At 41.3% G+C, this 25,340-nt stretch overlaps 1 protein-coding gene across 1 annotated transcript in view; it reads right to left on the bottom strand.

Moving 5' to 3' along the window:
- The window catches only part of ST8SIA6 (ST8 alpha-N-acetyl-neuraminide alpha-2,8-sialyltransferase 6), a gene marked incomplete at both ends in the record, with an annotated part of 137,088 nt that overhangs the window by 21,498 nt on the left and 90,250 nt on the right, over nt 1-25,340 (bottom strand). Inside the window, one exon of the mRNA XM_080716898.1 lies at nt 13,638-13,724. Within this exon, the coding sequence (XP_080573024.1) occupies nt 13,638-13,724 (87 nt within the window). The remainder of the gene's footprint in view (nt 1-13,637; nt 13,725-25,340) is intronic.

The raw sequence follows: 25,340 nt of genomic DNA, 5'->3' as shown, positions 1-25,340 counted from the left end.
CTCCAGGGGCTCCGTAATGCCACAGGTGGGAGTCAGCACGTTGAGCAAGGGGAAGGCCAGGGAGGTGGTCCATGTTCCTCCTCACTTAAGGAGCCCAGTTTACATACAAAAAGGGGCCCAGTGCTCCTAGAAAGCCAGCTCTGCCTCTGCCAGGGCAGCTCCTGGGACTCACAGAATTCCTCACCTGTTCTTTGGGCTTCAGTCCCAAGTTTAGCTCCCCCTCTGTTTGGCCTCTGGGAAGAGCCAACCTCAGATCTTGCTTTTGGCCTCTGGCTTCTGTCCAGTTTATGACTTATCTTTGCCTTCAGGCTTCACCAAACAATCTCAAATATAAGCTATCCATCCAATCCCCGGACTTGCCCTCCCTCATGGAGTCCCAGTTGTGGGCTACATAATCTGGGGAGGGGCAGGAGGCATAATTCTTGGCTCTGTCCATGATGAGAGTGATTGATTTTCAGTCAATTCAGAATCATGTCAGATTTGACCTCAGCGTGTGTGATTTCCGGCCACCTAGAAAGAAGGGACAAGCCCTGGACTATTCACGTAAAAGTCCTTTTCTACTGAAAACACTGCATTGGAGGATTGGGACGTGGAGTGCTGACGCGAGTACTTGCTGCTCGGTGTGGCCTGTTTTCCATCGTGAAAAGATCAAAGAAGATTCAAAGAAAACAAATTGAAGAGGAAGTGTTGGTGCTTGCCAAGTGCATGATACACGCCAAACAAAATGGCCACAAAGGCCAAACCAGAGCATCTATGTCTTGTACCTCTCAGCAGGCAAGAGAGGACTGGAACTGAGACTAGCACCACTTCATTGCTACATCACGGACTTGCTGTATGTATTATACACACTAAATGTCTAAACCATGCTCAGTAAAATACTAATTGCAGGCTATCAAAATGATATTAATTTAGAAATGCTGATAGTTACCAGGAAGTAAGATTCTAACATATAACAGATTCTGTACTGAGCATTTAAAATAGTGAATATTCATAAAACTCTAGAGACAAGTATTATCTCCGTTTTTTTTTTTTTTTTTAGTAAAGAGGCTGGCTAGGAAAAGAGGCTCCACCCAGGAAGAATGAGGAGGAGGAGGGGGAGGAGGAGGAGGAGGAGGGGGAGGAGGAGGAGGAGGGGGAGGCCACCAACAGCCAACCGCCAAAGGTAAAATGGCACCCTTAAGATTCTCTAGAGGAATCCATCCACTTACAGAGGAGGCCAAATATTTATTTATAACTTATTTATTTGGTATTGGGGATTGAACCTAAGGGTATTCTACCTTCAAACTACACCCCCAACCTGCGATTCTCCTGGTCTCAGCCTCCCAAGTCCTGGGATAACAGGTACGCAGCACCACACCCTGCCAGAGGAGACATTTAATATATAATAGCTCCTCGGATCCATGGTTTTGCTTTCTGAGGTTTCAGATACCTATAGTCAATCTAAAAAATGCGAAATGGAAAATTCCAGAAATAAACACCTTTCAAATTTAGAGCTGCATGACATTCTGAGTTACATGATGAATCTCAGACTGTCAGGTGTCCAGGGAGTGAGTCATCCCTTGTCCAGGGTACCCGTGTTGTAATATGCTATGTGCCTATTCCTCGTTTGGTGATCACATCAACTCTCATCATCTTGTAATGCCGTTTAAGTAACTCTTACTTAATAACAGCCCCAAGCTGGATGTGGTGGTGCGTGCCTGTAATTTCAGTGCTTGGGAAGCTGAGGTGGGAGGATTGCAGGTTTAAGACCAGTCTCGGGAATTTTTAGTGAGAGTCTCAGAAACCTAGCAAGGCCCTGTTGCAAAATAAAAAATACAAAGGGCTGGAGAGGTTGGGGAGTAGCTCAGAGGTAGAATGTGCTTGGGTTAAATCCTCAGTATCACCAAAAAATAAAGGCCTGAAAGTGCAAAGGTGTCGATGCTGACAATTTTATTAGAGCATGTGGTTATAGTTATCCTATTTATTAGTAGCAATTAGTTACTCTCTTACAGTACCTAATTTCTAAATTAAACTTTATCATAGGTATGTATGTATGTATGTATGTATAGGAAAAACAGTGTATAAAAAAGGTTTTGTACTATTTGTGGTTTCAAGTATCTACTGGGGATCTTAGAACAAATCTTCTGATGATAAGGGGGGGGGGCTTCTGTGAAATTAAAGCCAATGCAACAGGTGAGTGGACACAAAAACATGGAATATATACACGGTAGAATTTTACTCAGCCATGAAGAACAAAATTATGTCGTTTGGAGGAGAGGAGCTGGAATGAGAGAATATTATGCTAAGTTACACCAGCCACTCTCAGAAAGTCAGAGGTCGAATGTGGAAGCTAGAGAGAAAAGAGAAAAAAAAAAGAAACTTTAGATAATTGATGAGACTGACCAGTAGAATAGTGGACAGGAACAAGGGAGGGGAGGTGGGGAGGGCAAAGGAAGAACTGATGAAAAGAACAGTTCAAATTAGGCTGTGCTCATGTACAAAGGTGTCACTACCAACCTCACCATAATGCTGGGGGGACCTGAAGGGAAGCACACCAGGATCGGTGTGCACGGTGACTGTATCACTTGGAATCTCACGCTGCTGTACAATCACAACACAGCAATAAAGTAGAAAAAAATTAAAGACAAAGGATAATAAAAAAGGAAAGCCAATAAGGAGACACTTGGGGCAACTTAAAGCTGAGCCTATGCTCCTGAACCAGAGACTGAACTATACTCTCCAACACCCACCTCCTGTGAACCCACTTTCAGGACCTCCTGGAAAGGTTCTTGATTGGTCTGGTGAATAAAAGCTAATACTGTAAACTCCTTAAAGAAAACATAGACATAAATCGTGGATCTCAGGTCAGGGAATGCTTTCTTAGATATAACACCAGTAGCACAAGTAACTAAAGAAAAATAAATTGGACTCTATCAAAATGTAAAAGCTTGCCAGGCATAGTGGCACACATCTGTAATCTCAGTACTTGGGAGGCTGAGATAGGAGGAGCACAGGTTCAACAGTCTTCGCAACTTAGCAAGACCCTGTTTACAAATAAAAAATAACAAGAGCTGGGGGAACAAACAAACAAAAAAATGCTTTGCGCTTCAAAGCACATGGTCAAGCAACTCATCGAAGAGGAACAAATCATGTATCTTATGAGGGATTTGTGTCCAAAACACATAGAAAACATTCACAACGGCAAAAATACAGTCCAATTTAAAAAGTGAACAAAGAATAACAATGTACATTTCTTCAAAAAAGACATAAAAATGGCTAATAAGCACATGAAAAGATATTCAACATAGTGACTAGAAAAATCAAAATCAAAACCACAATGAGATATAATTTCATACCCACTTCAATGACACAAGAATTTATTTTTTATTTTATTTATTTATTTATTTTGGTGGTAATGTGGTTCTTGGAAACCCTTCTACCTCCAGGCTACACTCCCAGACCTATTTTATAATTTTATTTGGAAACAGGGTCTCTTAAGCCAGAGAGGCTGGCTTCGAACCAGCGCGATCCTCCTGTCTCCGCCTCCCAAGCGCGGGGATTACAAGCGTGCGCCACCACGCCCGGTGACACAAGAACTTAAAAAGACAAGAGGAAACCCTTCATGCCTGTCAATCCAATACTTGAGAGGCAGAGAGAGGAGAGTGACAGGTTCAAGGCCAGAGCCTGGTAATTTAGGGAAACTCAGTTTCAAGATAAAAAGAACCAGGGATGTAGCTCAGTGGCAGAATACCATTGGCTCAAACTCCAGTAAGACACACACACACATGCACACACACGCACACACATACACAAATGCACACACATGCGTGCGCGCACACACGCACACACACACACACGCATGCACGCACACACACGCGCACACGGGTACACACATACACATACACAAACGCAAGGACAATAAGAAATATTGCTGACAATGTAGAGAAATTAGAGCCTCACACATTGGCTATTGGGAGTGTAAAATGGTGCCAACATTTTGGAAAGTAGTTCTATAATACCTCAAAATATTAAACCATATGACTAGTAATTCCACTCCTAAGAATATACCAAGAGAAATTAAAACATATGGTGACAGACAAATACAAATGTTTATTTTTTTTAAAAAGCATGATTCATAATAACCGAAAGCAGAAACAAACCAAATGTTCAACAAGTAATGACTGGTAACAAAATATGGCCGGTCCATATAATAGGGTCTTACTTGACACTATGCAGGAGTGAAGTCCTGATCCATCTCAACAATGGACAAAACAGTGTTAGGTGGAAGCTGCCAGTAAGTAAAGGCCAGAGTTGGTACAATTCCATGGGTATGAAAGTTCCAGAACAGACAAATTCATAAGTGCTTAAGTAGATTATTAGTTGCCAATGGCTAGGGGAAGAGAGAATGGGAAGTTACTGCTAATGGGAATGGATTTCTTTTGGGGGTAATGAAAATATTCTGGAATTAGCGGCGATAGTTGTACAACTCTGAGTATACTAAAACTCACTGAATAATACACTTAAAAATGTCGCCATGCACTGAGCGGGCACTCGGGTCCCTTAATCTATATCTACTATGAGATGGTCTAGCACAGGTCAGTGGAGGCCTCCCACAGTAACCAAAAATTAGAGAAAGAAGGAGAAAGAGCATTCGGGAACGTCGAAACTGGACATGGCGGTGCCCCTGGGCGCCCCAAGCACTGCACTGCGGGAGCAAGAGGAAGTCACTGGGGCAATTTAGAGAAGACCTGAGAAAGGGGCGAGGGCAGGAAGTTGGCCTGGCATGGATATTCCCCCACTCAGAGTTCTCCTGCTGAGCCCGGCAGCCAGGGTTAGATTAGGAGGGCTGCGTGAGCCAATGGTCAACACGGATCTAACAAAGTCTCAGTCTAAGAATGAATAAGGGCCGAACACAGTCGGAACTCAGATAAGTGAGTTGTCTTGTTTTTCTGGGGTTTGTTTTTGTTTTTGTGCTTGCTGTTTTTCCTTTCATGGAACACATGATTGTTTTTAAGTTTATGAAGGAGAAACTCATATATTTATATTAGTAGAATATAAGACTAAAGCAAGGAAAAATAAAATGTGAATTAATATGATGATCAAAGCAGAGGAGAAATCTACTAAAATGTAAAGTGAGCAGTGAAAACACACTGGAAGACGTCTGTCTTCTGGACTTGTCGCTGGAGTTGGGAAATAAAGAGATACACAGAGGAAGACAGTTTGGACAGTGTTAAAGGAGAGAGGATTTGAAAGGCAGGGCGGCCTTGAAGGAGGTAATAGGGTTAACACTGAGCGCAACTCAAGAGAGAGGTTTTGAAACAACTTAGAAAAACAGTGAATCCCACGTGCGTTCAGTGTGTTTTCTTAGGGCAAAGTTTATCTTCTGAAGACTATGAGAAGCCTGTCCCTAAAGTATAAGAGTCCATTTCTATTATTAACTCCGGCAGGAGTAACGACATGGTGTGTTGTGTGTGGCTTTTATAAACGCTCAGGCACACTGTGTGGCCTGACAAACAGAAGATGATAGGACAGGATATTAACAGAGAAAATCGGCCTCTATGCAGAGGAAATGAGCTTTTCCAATATGACAAGTGACCCAAAACACCTATCATAAAGTACACACATCTTCTCAAATTTGAAAAAAATAACATATGTATTGGTTTCAGTCGTCCCCATAGTCACCCTGGATGAAATGTAAGTAGCAAAAACTTATAAGGAGGAATGAGTGGCTCAGAAAAACAAACACTGTCTTGTATAATCAAAAGAAGTCCATAACAGAGAGGATGTTTGCATCTCTCCAAAAATAATCTGTGCTACAGAACACAACGCCTGGAACATAAATATTGTTCAATAACTGTCAACTGAATGGAAAAGCTTATGCTCACCCTGTGCTTCCTAAATAAGCAGCACGATTGCTCTCAGAGAAATATCCCAGAGACAAGTGAAAACTGGCATTTCAACCAGTCTGGTTTTCCTGTTCTACAGTTTCTTGCAAAATTTGATTAATTTGTCCTTCTACTTATTTGTAAAATGTCTATCTTTGCACACAGCTACATCATAAAATGATGCTATTTTAACAATGCAACTGTTATGTCATTTTTAAAAACTAACATATGTGATATGGTCCGTAAATTTATTTTAACACTGTATTTTTTTCTCAAGGAGTTTGAAGAAAAATGAGAGCAACATGTGAGCTGTTATTTAAGGAAAATCAATGAATCTACCGATATAATATTGGGATCTTTTCTTACATCTCCAACATAAGATAGATCGAGGAATAACTTTTAAGACATTGTTTTAATTTAATCAACCCTGAGGGGATCATTCGAGAAAATAAAATTGCTAAATGTAATAGTTATCTGTAACAAAGTCATTGGGCAAAAAGTACCTGTTTTCCACATCATTTGAAAGGTATCTCATTTACATTGGTCTTAATGGATGGGTTTATATACTAACACTGTTTTCTTGCCACTAAGTTTCCAGTAAATACGTGATTGATAACATTCAATCTTTTGGATTTCATCCTGTGTCTTTGAAACATGAGGATGTTTAAAGAAATAAAATGGTATTAGAAGGTCCCAAGCAAAGCAAAACAATAATAACAGTGCATGTATTTCTGTGGGGGAATGGGATGGTGACATGAAAATTAAGCATTAATGCTATGTACCTATTATTTTGGTAATTGGTTACACAAATGGATACAGTTCTTTTAAGTTAGAAAACCATTCAAGAAAGCTAATGCAGTCATTACCATGCAAGTTACCTAGGGAATCTGAGACTAATTACTGATGCTCCGGATCTGCTGGGATAAAACCTGCTTACCAGAAGTTTCTACATCTTCACAAAGGATTTTCCAAGGTTGAAGGAGAGGAAGTGGGGAAGGAGCAGGAGGAGGCATTTCACGTCCATTCCCGCAGCTCAACACATTCTCAGACACCTGAGTGCCATGCTCAAGCACAGGGCTGGCCATTGGTTTCTAAAACCAAGAGGGAACCACTGTGAAGAATACTAATTTCTGAGACTGAAATCTGGGTTGATGTTTCATAAATTAGTTTGTGTACTGGCTTGTGGTTGAGGGGAAGAAACATAGCAGAAGAATTAATCAGTGATTTAAAAGTTATTAAATTAGTGCCGGGCGTGGTGGCTCACGCTTGTAATCCCTGTGCTTGGGTGGCGGAGACAGGAGGATCGCGCAGGTTCGAAGCCAGCCTCGCTGGCTTAAGAGACCCTGTTTCCAAATAAAAATATAAAAATAGGTCTGGGAGTGTAGCCCGGAGGTAGAAGGGCTTCCAGAACCCCAGTACCACCAAAAATAAAAAATTAAAAAATTAAAGTTATTAAATTATTTAGAAGCAGAGAAAGTAGGTAGCTCAACCTTATTGAATCTGTCTAGGTATATTTAAGTGGAATTATATATCGTCTCAGTTAACGTTCTCAAAATGAATGACTACACAACTTATAGGAACATTTATTTGCCCACAGGGTTGTTTTTTTTTCTTCTTTTATTCTGGGTTCAGGTCATGTGAGGCTAGGGTCTGAGGCTCAGGACATGGTAGTGTGAGGCTCTGCTCTCATAGAAGCCAGAGGGAGGGAGGGAGGGAAAGAAGAAAGGGGGGGGGGACTCTGTTCTTACAAAAGCTAGAGGAAGGGAGGGAGATGAAGGGAAGGAGGGAGGAAGGGAGGGAAAGAGAGAGAGACAGAGAGAACACATGCTCAGGGCAGGATTAAAGGAATTTATGTAATTCCAAGTCCACACCCGGGAGGACCCCTCCTGAGCAACCAAGCCGCACTTTCAACACTGCTGCATTGTCTCCAGAGGCAGAGGGAAACATTCTAAATCCAAACCTTTACAGGCTGTAATCCTAAGCAATTTAGCAACGCCCGCGACAATTTAGTGAGACCCTGTTTCAAAATAATAATAAAAAGTGCTAAGGGCATATCTCAAAGGTAGGATGCCCCTCTGTTCAATCCCCTGTACCAAAACAAAACAAAACAAACAAACAAAAAAAGCATCAATTCACATTTGAAACTTGGACTGGAGAAGAAGGAGGGGTAAATTTGAGCCGGCTCCATCCCTGGGCTTGTGATAACCATGCCTACAAGGAGGGTGAAGGCAGTCAAATCCCAAAGCAATCAGAACTCCAGTCCAGAAGCATCCTTAGAAATGATCTGGTCCATTTGGGATATCCTAGATTGCGCAAGAAGCTGATGGAAGTTATGGATCCTTTTCCCAGGAACATATTCCCATACAATCTCAAGGCCTCTATGAGAGCTCCAGCATGGACTTTGGATTAAGAACTATTCTAGTCAAGTCTCTCATGTTTCCAGGTAAAGGCTAAGAGAAGTTACTGATACAAACACCAAGCTACAAAGTTCTTGGCACATAATTAAAAACTGAACAGACAAGGGATGACGGCACACATCTATAATCCCAGTACTTGGGAGGCCGAGATAGGAGGGTTGCAGGTTAGCACCTTGTTGAGACCATATATTAAAATTTTAAAAAGAGAACAAAATGGGAGGGGGGCTGGAAGTGTCTGAGAGGTAGCATGTCCCTGGGTTCAATTTCTAGTACAATGAAAACGAGAGAGAGAGAGAGAGAGAGAGAGAGAGAGAGAGAGAGAGAGAGAACTGAATGCGTAAAACCTCCAGAATTAAAAAAAAAGGGGGACAAACTCAGAGCACAATGGATAAAACTATTGTAAAGACAGATTTCCAAGGGTATATTTCTACATAAGCCATCTTTTGGGAGGGAGAGGCCATGTACATTATCATATGCAATTATAATGCACAAATTAAAATTTTTCTTTAATTTCTAATAAAAGATCTCACAGTGATCTTGCACTAACAATAATAGTATTTATCGAAATCACTCATTCTGACATTAAATAACAAGCATTCATATTTTTCTTTCTTGTCTTTCCAAAGTGATCACACATTCTTTGAAGTCAGTAGAAAAACCTTTCTTCTTTTGTTACTTTCATGCATCCATTTAATTAATTAATTAATTTATTTATTTATTTGGTGGTACCGGGGTTCCTGGAAACCCTTCAACCTCCAGGCTATACTCCCAGACCTATTTTTTTTATATTTTTTTATTTGGAAACAGGGTCTCTTAAGCCAGCGCGGCTGGCTTCGAACCTGAACCTGCGCGATCCTCCTGTCTCTGCCTCCCAAGCGCGGGGATTACAAGCGTGCGCCACCACGCCCAACTTATTCTTGCCCATTTTTCTAAGAAAGAGCATATTTACTTGAGGAAGATGACATTTATGCTCTCTTATTTTGAGATCACTTAACCACAGGAGTCACATAATTTCCAAAGAGTCCCTAGGTATCAATTATAGGAAGCTTCGGCAATTGAGTTGCAGATGGGCTTAGAAATATTCACTTGCTCATATTCTTCAGAATTTACTGTAACTTTTATAATGGCTGCTAAAAGAATATTATGGCCTTTTTAAGGTTCACATTTTAATTCCCTTAAATTTGATATAAAATGCTATAAATAAGTAAAATGGAAAGCTACTTAGCTATCTGACAGCTATAATAACAGGGAATGTTTCTATAGTACCAGCTTTATAAATAGGGAGCGACTTCCAGACTTGGCCAGTTACATTAGCAAAAAAGTTAAGTGGCTAAATGGTTTATTATGATTTAATTGCACAGACTTCTGTTGTGGATTTGTATAATTTAGCTTACACATATGTCCATAAAATAAACATTATAATATAATGTATATCTGAGTAAATAAATGTCACCATGACTATTTTCTTGAATGATAATACACAATACGAGTATAGCCCCAGATGTTCACTTTAAATTGGCCCAGAAGGGATAAATAGACAATTGAGTAATTGCCATGGTTACTGATGCACTTTTTATAGTGAGATGATACCAAGGGGGAAATGTACCATCCGTCATATAGCTTCTATCAGTCACAATCTACAGCAAGGATGCTCACACAGCTTTGGGTTTAAAGGGACTGCTGATTTTTGTTTTGAAACAAGAAAAGGGAAAGGAAAGAAAGAAAACAACACTTTAAAGAGAAAATAGAGTTTTAAAAAATTGAGCCAGATATTGCGTGGGAAAACTTGTAGAGATCATTTAAGGCTCTGAGTGGCATTACCTTCTTCCAGGGAGGATTTACCTTGCTTCTATTAGTTATCTGGGCTAAGGGAGATCTAAATCCAGCTGAGGATAGAAATGACTCAAAGCCAGACTTCGGTTCTTCTGAGAACTGGTCTTTTCCAGGGATTGCAGGACGCTCTGCTCAGCTCCCTGCCTCTCATCCTTCCAGGGTCGGCAAGTCTCGGGAGGGGGGGGGGATATCCAGGATCAAGGCGCGGCTCCCTTGGCCGCCTCTTTGCCTGGATCTTGGTCTGGTCAAGTCTCCCTGCCCAGGAGCTTTATAACGCTCTTGACAGATGTTTGGGGTACTTTGTGTTGCTCTCAAAGGCCTGGTTTGGATTGAGTTTGCTGGAAGCAGAGGCTCTTTCTTCCCTGCTTTGATTACTGCTGTCACTCCTCAGCTGTCTATCTAGCCAAATCTTTTTTTTAAATAAATTTTTATTGGTGCATTGTAGTCATACTTCTTAATAGGATAAAAAAACCTTGAGATATACATGCACACATCACTATCTTAGCCAATTGTTTTGAATGGATTTGCAATAGCTTGATATCTACCTCACCCTTTTTTGCCTAGTCTACACATGCAAAAGGTCTGTGAACATCAGACCACTGCACTTGTTGCACCTGTGATGGTTCAGGCTATGAATGTTTGTGTAGCTTTCTATCAGGTCTCTCTGCCAACAGGATGTCTGAGGCCCGTCTACAATTAATTTCCTGGAGATGGAAACAACTCACAGAAATCTGTGTTTCAGCTTCTCACCTTGAAATGACGTCAAGGAAAAATGCTTAATGGGATCCTGCAGAAAGTCATGACACCCATGTCTACCCAGTGGAGGGAGACAATCACATTAAGTTACTCATTCACCCACGGGTCACTGGCCAGAACCCCTCTCATCCTGCCGGCAGAATCAGAGGCAGTTCACGGAGCTTTCCCAGAGCACAGTAACTGAGGAGGGACAAGCAGGACCTGAGCAGGAGGCAAAGAGAAGACCTTCCTTCCCACAGAAAGGAGCACAAAGCAGCAGGTATTTCTTAGAGCATTTCAGGAAAAAGCAAAATCTCATTATTGAGATTTCTAGACTTCATGCCTAAAGTAAACTTTGAAAATATGAACAAGCGAGGATAAAGAAACGCCTCTGGATTGTAATACACTAGAACAACTTGGCACAGATCAAAATCCAAGTGGGATACACTGCAAAGAATCAGATTCCAGCTGGGTGTGGCGGTGCACGCCTGTACGCCCAGTGCCTGGAGTGCTTGGGAGGCTGCGACAGTATGGCTGCAAGTGCGAGGTTAGCCTCAGCAACCTAGCAAGACCCTCGGCAACTTGTACCAGGACCCTGTTTCAAAATTTAAAAATAATTTAAATAGCAGGGCATGGTGGCGCACGCTTGTAATCCCTGTGTTTGGGAGGCGGAGACAAGAGGTTAGAAGCCAGCTGCGCTGGCTTAAGAGACCCTGTTTCCAAATAAAAAAGTATAAAAAATAGGTCTGGGATTGTAGCCCGGAGGTAGAAGGGTTTCCAGAAACCCCAGTACCACCAAAATAATAGTAATTAATAATAATAATAATCATCATCATCATCATCATCATCAGAACAACATAGACCACAGAAACACAGAACAGCTGACATAACTCTATGATGTGGATGTATGGATGGCTTGAGGAAAAAGGAGACCAAATAGGTGCCCATGCACCACAGCAGCATGACTTAACCGAAGTTTTTTCTATTTGGGTACACTGAAGTTCTGTAAGCACTGCAAACAGCTCATCAACAGCCAGTGGTAACCCAGTTTCACCAGGTCAATAGCTTCTCTAAGTCATTACCTAGAGCAGACTCATGCTCCTGTAAATGGCTTGTGTTAAGAAGCTAGAGAGCCAGCTGTGGTGGCAACTACCTCTAATCCTAGTACTCGGGAGGCTGAGACAGGAAGATGGCAGGTTTATGGACAGCCTCAGCAACACAGGGAGATTCTTAGCAACCTAGCAAGACCCCATTTCAAAACAAAAAATTTAAAAAAGGACTGGGAGTATAGCTCTGTGGTAGAATGTCCCTGGTTTCAATCCCCAGTACCTCCTTCCCCCCCAAAAAAAGCTAATGAAAAACTGCAAGAAAACATGTAGAAAACAAAACAATTTTGGCTCTAAGTGATGAGATCATGGATGCTTTTTGCCTTTTAAAATTTCCAAACATTTTCTGGGCGTGGTGGCACACACTTGTAATCCCCGCGCTTGGGAGGCGGACACTGGAGGGTCGTGCAGGTTCGAAGCCAGCTGCGCTGGCTTAAGAGACGCTGTTTCCAAATAAAAAATATAAAAATAGGTCTAGGAGTGTAGCCTGGAGGTAAAAGGGTTTCCAGAAACCCCAGTACCACCAAAAAAAAAAAAAAAAAAAAAAAAATTAAAAATATTCTCTAATGCTATTATACTTAGTTTACAAAATAAATTTATACCAAACACAAATGGTATAGAGAATTAACATTTTCTAAAACAATGAAACATTGATAAAATTTTCTTTTCATGTTTATTTATTTATTTGGTAACATTGTCATCACACATCATGATGAAGTTGGGAGTGCTAGAGAGGCTCCCCCATCCCCACACCCGCCTCATGAGACCTTGAGATAGGCAGTGATAACTGTGTGTCTGCAGTCATGCCTGCAGAAGTGTTTCCTTCGTCTTCCTCCCCGCCTGCCTCCCTCCAACACTTCACGCTCTTCTCCTTTACCTAGAGCCCTTTTGACTTCCAGTTTCTCCTTATCTTCCTCGTATGGCGGAAAACACCCAACTTTTGCTTTTGTGACTCACTAATCCCACTTAGCATAATATTCTCCGGTTTCATCCATATTCCTGCAAATGGTATAGTATTATTTTTCTTTATGACTGAGTAGAAATCCATTGTATGTTTATCCCATAATTTTTCAATTCGTGCAACATCATTAGCAACCAGAGAGATTCAAATCAGAACGACACTGAGATTTTACCTAACCCCAATTAGAATGTCAATCATTAAAAACACAAATAATAATAAATACTGGTGAAGATGTGGGGAAATAAGAACTCTGACACACTGATGATGAGATTGCAAATTGGTGCGGGCACTTGGGAGATCACTGTGAAGGATCTTCAGAAAAGTAGGAATGAACTTACCATAGGACTCAGCTATACCCCTCCTGAGTATCTACCAAGAGGGACTGAAACCTACAGACTACAATAGTAACTCACACATATCAATATTTATAGCAGCAATTTATAACAGTCAAACTATGGAACCAGCCTAGGTGTCCACCAGCAAACACTTTCTTTGAAACTTGGTATTTTTGCAATGGATTCTGATAGCAAAATTAAACATTTCTATGTACACAGTGGGGGTGGAACATCTCGTGCCCCACAGGAAGGCTTTCTTAGCATTTAGTCATCCTGATTGCCAGTTGGCCCCTCTATCTTTCTTTTTAATAACACGTTGTCTATTTTTCTGTGAAGCAAATGAACATTTTTTTCATTTAAAGAATTTGTGAAAAGTCTTTTTTTACCTGAAATTTGCATATTCCTCTGCTTGTCGTTTCCATGGGCAGCTCTGTATGTTTGTGATGATCTGAAGATAATCATCTTCTGAATATCTGAAAGTTAAATGTCGATGAGATTAGAAAATAAAGATCTCACGTAGTGTATCCTCAGAGGACACTTCTATAATCTATTTCTTTTAGCCTCCAAATGTTTCTGAAGTAGAAAATATAATTAAATACTATACCCATTTCAAAACACCTAGGAATCTACAACTTGCAATTAATTACTATCTTGGTTTAGGTATGTGAATTACACATCAAGTCTAGTGTCACAGACCGTATGTAAACAGCACACCAACTCATACATGGGTCTTACAGCCATTTCATCTTAGCTTTAACTTACTGACAAATATAAACTTACTTTATAGATGTTTATTATGAGTTTACTATGTAATATTTCTTAAGACTAAGTTGACAGATGTACTTTGGGATGTATAGTTAAAACTTCCCCCAAATAATTTCTTAAATTTTAGTTTTGAACAGTATATTAAAAAGGCAGATCGTGCTAAGGTAAGATACAGAGAGAGAAAGAGACAGACAGACAGACAGAGGCACTGTTTGAAAAGCATGGAACAGGATCTCAGTCCCCAGTGTACCAGTATTGGGAATGGCCTAGGAAGATTTGAGAAAGTTCTGATTATTAATAAATATATTTCAGAACTAATTGGGTAAAAATGGAAGACCTGGGGAAAGACTTGGTTTCGATTTTGGTCAGGAAGCGAACAGCTACTGAAACTTAAATTGACTTAGCTAAAAGTAATTAGCAAGTCCATAGGAGAGAGGAGCTAGGACTTCCTCTTTCTAAAGACAGATCTACATAATAATTGAATAATCTAGTTTGAATGGGAGGAGGGGGTCAACCTTTGGGAAAGGAGAAAAATGGGCATAAACTCAGTTCAGTGGAAAAGTACGGGGAGGAACTTAAAGGGACTTTTTACTATGTCAGAATTGTGTGAAACAGGCCGGGTGTGGTGGCGCACACTTGTAATCCCCGAGCTTAGGAGGCCGAGACAGGAGGATCATGCAGGTTCGAAGCCAGCCTCTCTGGCTTAAGAGACCTTGTTTCCAAATAAAAATATAAAAATGGGTCTGGGAGCGTAGCCCGGAGGTAGAAGGGTTTCCAGGAACCCCAGTACCACAAAAAAAAAAAAAAAGAATTACGTGAAACAAGATGGAGGATGTCATGTATATAAAATGTCTGTTCTGTGCTTTGTATTTCGGTGATTTCGTTTGAAGCACCCCCTCATGTTGGGTAACATGAGACTGTAACTGTCTTCCATATTTCTATCTTTTCTTTTATTTGTTGGTACTGGGGTTCCTGAAAGCCTTTCTACCTTCAGGCTACACTCCTAGACCTACTTTATTTATTTTTTTTGAAACAGGGTCTCTTAAGCCAGCCCGGCTAGCTTCAAACCTGCACAATCCCCCTGTCCTGTCTCCACCTCCCAAGCGCAGGGATTACAAGCGTGTGCCACCACGCCCAGCATATTTCTATCTTTTGAATAAACTTCTTTAAATCTTCAGCAAGAGTCCGGACTATTGCATATTTATCCTTAGATCAGGACAAGAACCCACAGTTTTTTTGTGTTGGAGGGGAATTATTCCCAGGGGTCTAACAAAGGTCCCTGGGACAGTTTCCCCAGACGGTAACAGTTACAGTCCCAAACGGTAACATCCATCTTTCACCATAACATCTTCTTAAACCGGAACACCAAGAGACTTTCCTATCTGAAATTGGAACATTAAAAATTAATTTCTAAAGCAAAGACTACTAAGTGAGTGAGTAAATACTTAAATGTTGTTTCAATTACTCCTTTAGACATTCATTTCCAACAATTACAGATCAAGTCTGTGCAACAGTGAGATGGAGTACACATTGGCGAGGTGGGGAAGGGAAGACGCAGCCTTGTTCTGAAAAATCACTCCCCAGCCCACATAAACAAAATGAAATTTGTCTAATGTTCTTTCTTACCCACCGGCCCTTCCTTCCTTCCTTCCTTCCTTCCTTCTTTTTTCTTTCATACTGAAGATTGAACCCAGGGCATTCCACCTCCAAGCTACACTACCAGCCCTTTTTATTTTGAACCCGGGTCTTGCATCTTGCTAAGTTGCTGATGCTGGTCTCAAATTGAAGAGTCTCCTGTTTTGGCCTCCCCAAATACTGAGATTGTACCACTATACCGGACAATAAGGTTTATTTCTTTCTTTTTTTTTTTTTTTTTTTTTTTGGTGGTACTGGGGGTAGAACCCAGGGGCTTTCTACCTCCGGGCTATACTCCCAGACCTATTTTATACTTTTTTTGGAAACAGGGTCTCACTAAGTTGCTGAGAGCCTCACTAAGTAGCTGAGGCTGGCTTCGAACCTGTGCGATCCTCCTGTCTCAGCCTCCCAAGCGTGGGGATTACAAGCGTGTGCCACCACGCCCGGCTTGGTTTATTTCTTTTCTTTTCCTTTTTTTTCCTTATAAAGAGGAAATGTAGTCAACCAAGCAACTACTTTGTCCCTGAAATTTACTTTCCTCCTGGATTTCTCTCCACTCAATGACTATCAACATGAATTAAAAAATATTTTCCTTTGGATCTTACTGATCCAGCTGGGAAAAGTTGAACACTTGAGTTTGTTAAATACTAAAAGAAAAGAGCTACCACTAGAAAGACTAAAAAGACTTATTTTAGTACACTAAATACCTTGCAAGATCTGTGTTCTGACCCCAGAATTTTGTACAGAGGAAATGTTCCTGGGGAACATTTCCTGTCTGCACATGATGGATGACACCCAAGGATCTTTTGCAAGTAAACTCAAAAAGAATAAATTTACATTTAGCAAACTACCCCAAACTATGTCAATTCTAGTTCTTTAAGAGAGACATAACGTCATGACTTCTCTCATGTCTGGACCTTAGGCTTGTATTCATTTCTTTTCATAATATTGATGAGTCAACAATAAGAGGACTGACTGTATATGTATAAGGGTCCATGAACCAAAGTAATAAAAGAATGTTCTATCACAAAGCTCAACTGAAGAGACATTGTAAAGGGAGGGGGCAAAAATAAATATCCTCTCTAGAAATGACAATTGTGTTTAAGTCATCAAGTTAAACTATAACATGAAAATAAATGGAAAGCTATTGTCCTACTATAAAACTAAATGTTCCAGAGTTTAAATTTTTATTTAACTGTTATTTATTAGATGAAAAGAAAATTAAATTTCTCGTGATAGATGAATAAGATAAAAAGTTAATGAATGTGAAGATTTAGCAATAGAAAATATTGAAAATTAACATTAAAGAAAAAAGACAGAATAAAAAAATGAACAAAAAAATCTGTACTTGTGAGACACTCCAAAATGGCCTAGTTTATGTGTAATTATAGTCCTAATGAGAGAAAACAAAAGTAAGTATTTGAAGAAATTATAGTGAACTTTCCCCAAAATTGAATGAAAACTATGAATCTGGAGATCTAAGAAGCTAAATAAACCCAGAGCACATAAACAAGAACAAAAATGAGACACACAGTAATAAAATTCGTAAAACCGATGATAAAAAAATCTTAAAAGTAATTAGAGAAAAAACATATTTCCTCTAATATGTTAGAGAAAAACCATGCCATGTCTTTCTTGAAGAAACGGGGAATGAAGCAAGGAATGATGGGAGATTTCTTGTGGGGAACAATGTGAGCTGGAAGATAGTGGAACACTAACAGAAAATACCAAATGGGATTTGTGGGAAATTGTCATCCTAGAATTTTATACTCAGGAAATATTTTTTAAGATGAAGGTAAAATAAAGACGTTACCAGACATACAAAAGCCAAAACAATTCATAACTAGCAGATCTACAGTAGAAGCGCGGTTAAATAAACCCTTTAATCAGACTGGTATCTAGATTGTCCGAAAGTAGTGAAGAACACTGAGAATAAAATGTGTAAACATAGATGTAATTGTTTTATTTTTCTAAGTTTCCTTAAAAGATAATGGAGCATTTGAAAGTAAATATAATAATGTTATATGGGGGCTATAGTATATGTATAAATAAAAAATGTGATATGGTCAGAGGCCAAAAGGCAGGAAGGAAGGAAGGAAGAAGGAGCAGGAATAGAAGTGGTATAAATTACTTGAAAGCAGAAAGGAATAAGAAAAATATATGTACTCTAAGGTGACCAGTAAAAACAAACAAAACCATAAAAATTTAATCATAGGAGTTCTCAATCCAAAGGAAAGCAGGAAAAGAGGAAGAAGCAGAGACGGGGCTAATAAAAAACAAATTGCAAGATGGTAGATTTGAACCCAATCATAAGAATAATCACATTAAATAAAATGAACTAGACATACCAATTAAAAAGCAAAAATTGTTAGACCGGATTGTTTAAACCTACCGATTGTTTTATACATAAGAAACCAACTACACGTAAATAAGCAAGTAAGTTAAAATTAAAAAGATGAGAAAAGAAATACCATACAAATAATTAAAACAAAGCTGGAGGGTGATAATCCTAGTAGATTCTGAGAAAGAATATTGCCATAAAAAACACCATAAAAAAGTTGGGTAAGATACAAATCAATAAAATTACAAGGAAAGAATCAATGAAGTCAAAATCTGGTTCATTCAAAACATCAATAAACTAGATTAGACTCTTGCTACACGGATCAGGAAAAAGTGAAAAAAGACACAAATGACAAGTCAGGAATGAGAAAAGGTTAGTGCAGCAGTCTTAAAGGTATAATAATAGTGTAATAACTTGATTGACTTGAATGAAAAGGACATAGCTATTGAAACATACAAACTGCTGAAGTTCACTTAAGAAGAAATCGATACATGAAAAGTCCCATAATTATTACAGAATTGTAATTAAAATCCTTTCTACAAAGGCTAAGTGGCTTCAATAGAGATTTTATCAAACGCTTAAGGAATGTTAATACCACTCTACACAAACTTTATAAAAAATTAAAAGGGTGGGGGCATCTCCCAACTCACTCCATGAAAACGTGTTACTCTGATATCAAATCAGAAAAAAAATTAAAAGAAACTACAAATGTGCCTTATAAACATAGATGCAAAAATCCCCAACAACAAATTGAATTCAATCATATAAAAATAGGATTAAGTTTCATAATCAAGTGAAGTGTATATATTAGAAATGGAAAGTTGGCTTATTAGAATATCAATATTCTAACTGGTCTATTAAAGTATCAATACAACTCACCATATTAACATAATAAAGAAACATCAAATGAGAATCTTAATACCTTAAAGAAGAAAAAATCTGGCCCAATCCAACATAAATCCATGAAAAAGACTCTCAGGAAATTCAGGAACATAGAAGGATGTCGACTCTCACCACCTCTGCTCTACACTGTACTAGAGCTCCAACCATTGCAATAAGGCAGAAAAAAGAAAGAAAGCTACTCAGATTAAAAAAGAGAAAGTAAAATTGTCTTTATTCCAAAATGACATAATCATTAATAGAATCTACAAGAAAGCTACACTAATAATAATTTAGCAGAATTGTAGAATACAAAAATTAATGTACTAAATACTTACATTTCTATATATTGACAAGAAAGAACTGGAACTAAAATGAACATTTTCACTTATATAAAATATAGGAAATGCAGCCGGGCGTGGTGGCGCACGCTTGTAATCCCCGCGCTTGGGAGGCAGAGACAGGAGGATCGCGCAGGTTCGAAGCTAGCCCCGCACGCTGGCTTAGGAGACCCTGTCTCCAAATAAAAATGTAAAAATAGGTCTGGGAGTGTAGCCCGGAGGTAGAAGGGCTTCCAGGAACCCCAGTACCACCAAAAATAAATAAATAAATAAATAAAATAAAATATAGGAAATGCATAAGAATAAATTTGATAAAAGATGCAAAAGGCCTAATCACTGCAAAGTAAATACTGATAAGAGAAATCAACAAATTAAATAATGGAGCCACCCTGGCACAGTGGTATATCCCTGTAATCCCAGTAATTGGGAAACTGAAACAGGAGGGTCATAAGTTCAAGGCCACCCCACAATAATTTAATAAGACCTTGTTTCAAAATTTAAAAAAATAAAAATAAAAAAGGCTGGGAGTAGCCAGTGGTAGAATTCCCTTGGATTCAACACACACACACACACACACACACACACACACACACACACACACACACACTGAGCCAATGACCATGTCAGAGACTCAAGATCATCAATTTACTCCAAATGTAGCTATGTAGCTATAGTTTTGGTGCAATTTAAATAGAAATCCCAGCAGTAATTTTTATAAAAACTAAGATGATTCTTGCTGGGTGTGGTGGCACACGCTTGTAATTCCAGTACTTGGGAGGCTAAGACAGGAAGATCTGGGTTTGCAGCCAGCATCAGCTACTTAGTGAGGCCCTCCGCAACTTAGTGAGACCCTGTTTCAAAATAAAGAATAAAATTGGCTGGGAATATAGCTCAGAGGTAATATGCCCCTGGGTTAAATCTTCATACCACAAAAAAAGGAAAGAAAAGAAGAGAAAAGAAAAGAAGATCCTTAAATTTGTATGGAAACTGAAAAGCCTAGGATATCCAACAGAACTGGAAAACTAGGAAGCATACTAGAGTAACTATACTACCTGATATATGGACTCACCATTGCACCACAATAACTAGATGAGTGTCTAGCTTGTATCAGAACAAAGAATCAATTAATAAAATAATAGAAAATCCAGAAATAAAAATGTTCAACAAGGTAATTCAGTGGGAAAAGAATAATCTAAAAAACACTGCTTGAACAACTGAATAGTTACATCAAATGACAACAGCAAACCCTCAACTTTTACCTCATACACAAGTGAATCACTAACCTAACCTGAAGAGCGATAACTGGAAAACTTCTTGAAGAAAACATTAGAACAAAAAAATCTAGTGACATCGGGTTTTATTCATATTAACAATTACTAGGAAAATGTAATTAAAATCTAATGATATATAGCCGGGCATGGTGGCACACGCTTGTAATCCCTGTGCTTGGGAGGTAGAGACAGGAGGATCGCACAGGTTCGAAGCCAGCCTCCCTGGCTTAAGAGACCTTGTTTCCAAATGAAAAATAAAGTATAAAATAGGTCTGGGAGTGTAGCCCGGAGGTAGAAGGGTTTCCAGGAACCCCAGTACCACCACCAAAAAAAAAAAAAAAAAAAAAAAAAATATAATGATATACCACTATCCATCCACCAGAATGGCTACAACTAAGAAGGTGGATCATACAAAATTTGAGAAGAAATAGAGATTTTGGACCTCTCATATGCTTCTGATAGGAATGTAAACTTACTTTGGAAAGCTTTTTGGCAGTTCCTTCAAAAGTTAAACATACACCAATAGTGTGGCCCAGCTGTTCTACTACTGGGGTATTTGGTGTTCAAGAGAAATGAAAATATATGCTATACAAAGACTTGAACAATTATTGCTGAAAACAGCTTTATCTGTAACAGCTCCAAACTGAAAATAATTCAGATGTCCACTGAGAGGTGAATTCAGAAGAAAAATGTGCTATCTATATAAAGAGGTCATATTAAAAGTCATATAAAGAGGTCATATAAAGAGGTATTAAAGGAGAAACAACTATTGACAGTTGACACTGATCTATCTCTAAATAATTTTGCTGAGTGGAAGAAGCCAAACACACACACACACACACACACACACACACACACACACACACACACACTGTAGATCGCATCCAGAAAATGCAAACTAGTGTAGAGCATGTTAAGTGATAAAAACTGTGCTCCTAATTTTTTTTTTTTTTTTTTTTGGTGGCACTGGGGTTCCTGGAAGTCCTTCTACCTCCGGCTACACTCCCAGACCTCTTTTACGCTTTTTAAATTTTTTTTTGAAACAGGGTCTCTTAAGCCAGCACCGTTGGCTTCGAACCTGCACGATCCTCCTGTCTCCGCCTCCCAAGTGCGGGGATTACAAGCGTGCACCACCACGCCCGGCGTGCTCATAATTTTGATTGGAGCAAGGGTAATAATACACTAAAACCCTTCAAATTGTACACTTATATTGGATTTTACTTAATGTCATTTACTTCTAAAAAAAAAATACTGGAGATGGAATGCAGGGGATATTCTACCTTTGAGCCACACCCCCAGGCCTTTTTTTTATTTTTTAATTTTGAAACAGGGTATAAGTGGCTGAAAGTCTTGCTAAGTTGCTGAGACTCGACTCAAACCTGTGATCCTCCTGTCTCAACCTCCAAAGTACTGGGATTACAGGTGTGCTCCATGATGCCTGGCTCAAAAAAGTTTTTTTTTAAATTAATTTATTTTTTCTAATTGGTGCATTGTAGTCATATATCAATCACATTGGAGTACAAGATTTGAGAGGATATACAAGCACACATCACCCAATTAGCTCTCATCCAGCCCCCATCCCATTCCCTCCCCCTCCCTCGATCCCATGCTTCTTTGGTGATTAATTTTGATACATTTGTTTATGTATCTCCTGCGTTTTAAAGAGGATCCGTCCTCACTATTCCATACCCTCTGATTGGTCCCATTAGTTGCTTCACTATAGGGCCCTTTCTATAGCTCAACCTCTTCCTGTTGCCCCTTTCCTCCTAGTTATTGCTGATTAGGGGAAGTGTCTGATTTATATTTTCTGTGATATTTCTCTGTACATGCCGCGTTGCAAGTACCGATCCCACTCTTGACGGCCCCAGTAGTGGCCTGGCTACCTGGTGGACTGATCCAGACCTTGCTGGCTCAAGCAGTGGCCTTGCCTCATGGGAGGCCCTGATTCTGGTCTCGCTGGCCCCCACACCAGCCTAACCCCTCAGCTGGCTTCGATCCCGGCCTCGGAGGCCACAGTAGTGGCCTTGCCTCAAGGCAGGCTCTGATGCCGGCCATTGTCCCTGAAACCGGCCTAACCCCTCGGCAGGCTCCGATCCCGGCTTCGGGGGCCCCAGCACCGGCCTTACCTCACGGCAGGCTCTGATGCCAGCCTCGCTGGCCCCAGCACCAGTCTAACCCCTCAGCAGGCTCCGATCCCGGCCTCAGAGGCCTCAGTAGCGGCCTTGCCTCACAGAAGGCTCCGATGCCGGCCATTGGCCCCGGTAGTAGCCTAACCCCTCTGCAGGCTCCGATCCTGGCCTCGGGGACCCCAGCACCGGCCTTACCTCACGGCAGGCTCCGATCCCGACCTCGCTGGCCCCAGCACTGGCCTACTCTCTCGGCAGGCTCCGATCCCAGCCTCGGAGGCCCCAGTAGCGGCCTTGCCTCATGGAAGGCTCCGATGCTGGCTGCTGGTCCCGGCACCGACCTAACCACTCGGCAGGCTCTGGTGCCGGCCTCGGAGGCCACAGCACTGGCCTTGCCTCACAGCAGGCTCCAGTGCCAGCCTCGCTCGCCCCAGCACCAGCTTAACCCCTCGGCAGGCTCTTATCCTGACCTCGGAGGCCCCAGCATCGGCCTTGCCTCACGGCAGGCTCCGGTGCCGACCTTGCTGGCCCCAGCACCGGCCTTGATTCACGGCAGGCTCTGATGCTGGCCTCGCTGGCCCCAGCACTGGCCTAACCCCTCGGCAGGCTCTTATCCTGGCCTCAGAGGCTCCAGCACTGGCCTTACCTCACGGCAGGCTCTGATGCTAGCCTCGCTGGCCCCAGCAAGGGCCTAACCTCTTGGCAGGCTCCGATCCCAGCCTCAAAGGCCCCAGCACCGGCCTTGATTCATGGCAGGCTCCGGTGCCAGCCTCGCTGGCCCGAGCACCAGCCTAACCCCTCGGCAGGCTCCAATCCCACCCTCGGAGGCCCCAGCACTGGCCTAACCCCTCGGCAGGCTCCGATCCCGGCCTCGGAGACTCCAGCACCAGCCTTGCCCCACGGCAGGCTCTGATGCCGGCCTCGCTGGCCCCAACACTGGCCTAACCCCTCAGCAGGCTCCGATCACTGTCTCTGGGGTTATTGTTTCAAAGTTTCCAGGTGTATTGTATCAGATCTTTGCTTCCTCTGAGTACTGGCCACTGCCATTGCCACTGCCTCCACCATTTCAAATCCTTCCAAGGCTCTTTTTCCATTCTGAATGTTGTCCAGTGTTCCTAAGCATGCGTGACGGTAGCATTCGACATTTGGTGTAATTTCTCCAAAAAATAAGGTTGGTAGGATCCGGTTTCTGCTTCTCCTGAATACAAGTCTCCACCGCCATCGCGGAGACCACTTTCAACACCACCTTTCTCCTTGGTCTCCGCTAAACTCTCTCCTTACAGGTGATCTCCAAGAATCCTAACAATATAGAGAAACAGCAGTCCTCCTTCACAGGGAATTTTTCCAGAAGTTCCAGTGCATTTGGATAAGTTTTGTCTGCATCTCCAGTGTCCTGGCATCTGCAACAGCTTTCTTAACTCCTCTCCAATATTTTTCTTTTTCTTCTTCTTTTTCTTTTTCTTTTTTTTTTTTTAATAAGAGAAGACAGTATATGTGGTTTGAGGAGGTAGTGGGATCAGGCACTCAGTAGCACTGTGACCCGGTCGGTTTCCCCATGGGTCCAGAGTGCTCTGCACTACTCTGCCTGGGGCCCAGAGTCTCGCGACCCGGGCCCCAGCTGGCATGCCTCACGCGGCCCCCACCTGGGACCCAGGATACTGGGCCCGGTTTCTCCTGGGGTCTGGCGTACTACGCGCGTTCCGGCCCGGGGCCCAGAGTCCCGCGACGCGGGCCCCGGCTTGCATGCCCCGCGCGACCCCCACTCGGGACCCAGCGTCTTACTGTGCCCGGCTTCTCCAGGGGTCTGGCGTGTTACGCGCATTCCGGCCCGGGGCCCAGAGTCCCGCGACCCGGGCCCCGGCTTGTGTGCCCCACGCGACCCCCACTCGGGACCCAGCGTCTTACTGTGCCCGGCTTCTCAAAAAAGTTTTAAAATGTTTGTTATTGGACTAAAAATTACAATGATGATAAAGCAAAGACAATAATAAAGCACAATTTTATCAGCCACTGTTATGGACCAAATATCTAAAACTGAAGTTCTAATTACTATAAACCCAGAACATATTTCAACCTATGAGGTACTTTTTAAAGAGTTTCCTGGATAACTAAGTTGCTATTTCCTCTGAGCTCTCAGAGTATGTGCCCAGTATTTACACAACAGCTTTTCTTACCCTGAATTTAATGATGCATTCGCATGTTAGTTCCCACTCTATCCCCTTCCCCTCAAGCCTTTGAAGCTCCACATTTCTAACCCAGCATACTCCCGAAGACATGCTGATTATTATTGCTGATCTAAGAAATGAATCCATAAATATAAACATGAAAAAGACTGAGACTGTAGGCCTCAGAGTGACATTTCCCTCGTCCCTTAGTGGTGGCTTCTACTTGGTAACTCTCCCAGGACTGACTTCCACTGACCTGCACTATCTACAAGTCATGTTCTCACATGACAAGGACTCCAATAACCCAACACACCCTGCCTTGTTTCCCAGTTTCTTAGCATGAAAGGGCCAAGTATATGGGCATCTTCTGCTACTTTTGCACGTGTTGGCTTTTTTACATGTTGACTGTACTCATCTTCTTACCTGAGCTCCTACAATAGTGAACAATGTAGAACTTGCTGAACACTTCACACAAGAACTCAAGAAAGAGCCAAGTGTGGTGGCACATGCCTTGAATCCCAGTACGTGGAAAACTGAGACAGGAGGATTATAGATTTGAGGCCAGCTTC

Source organism: Muscardinus avellanarius (genome assembly GCF_963383645.1).
Source record: "Muscardinus avellanarius genome assembly, chromosome: 20".
Classification (NCBI taxonomy): Eukaryota; Metazoa; Chordata; class Mammalia; order Rodentia; family Gliridae; genus Muscardinus; species Muscardinus avellanarius.
This window is presented reverse-complemented; position numbering and strand designations above follow the sequence as displayed.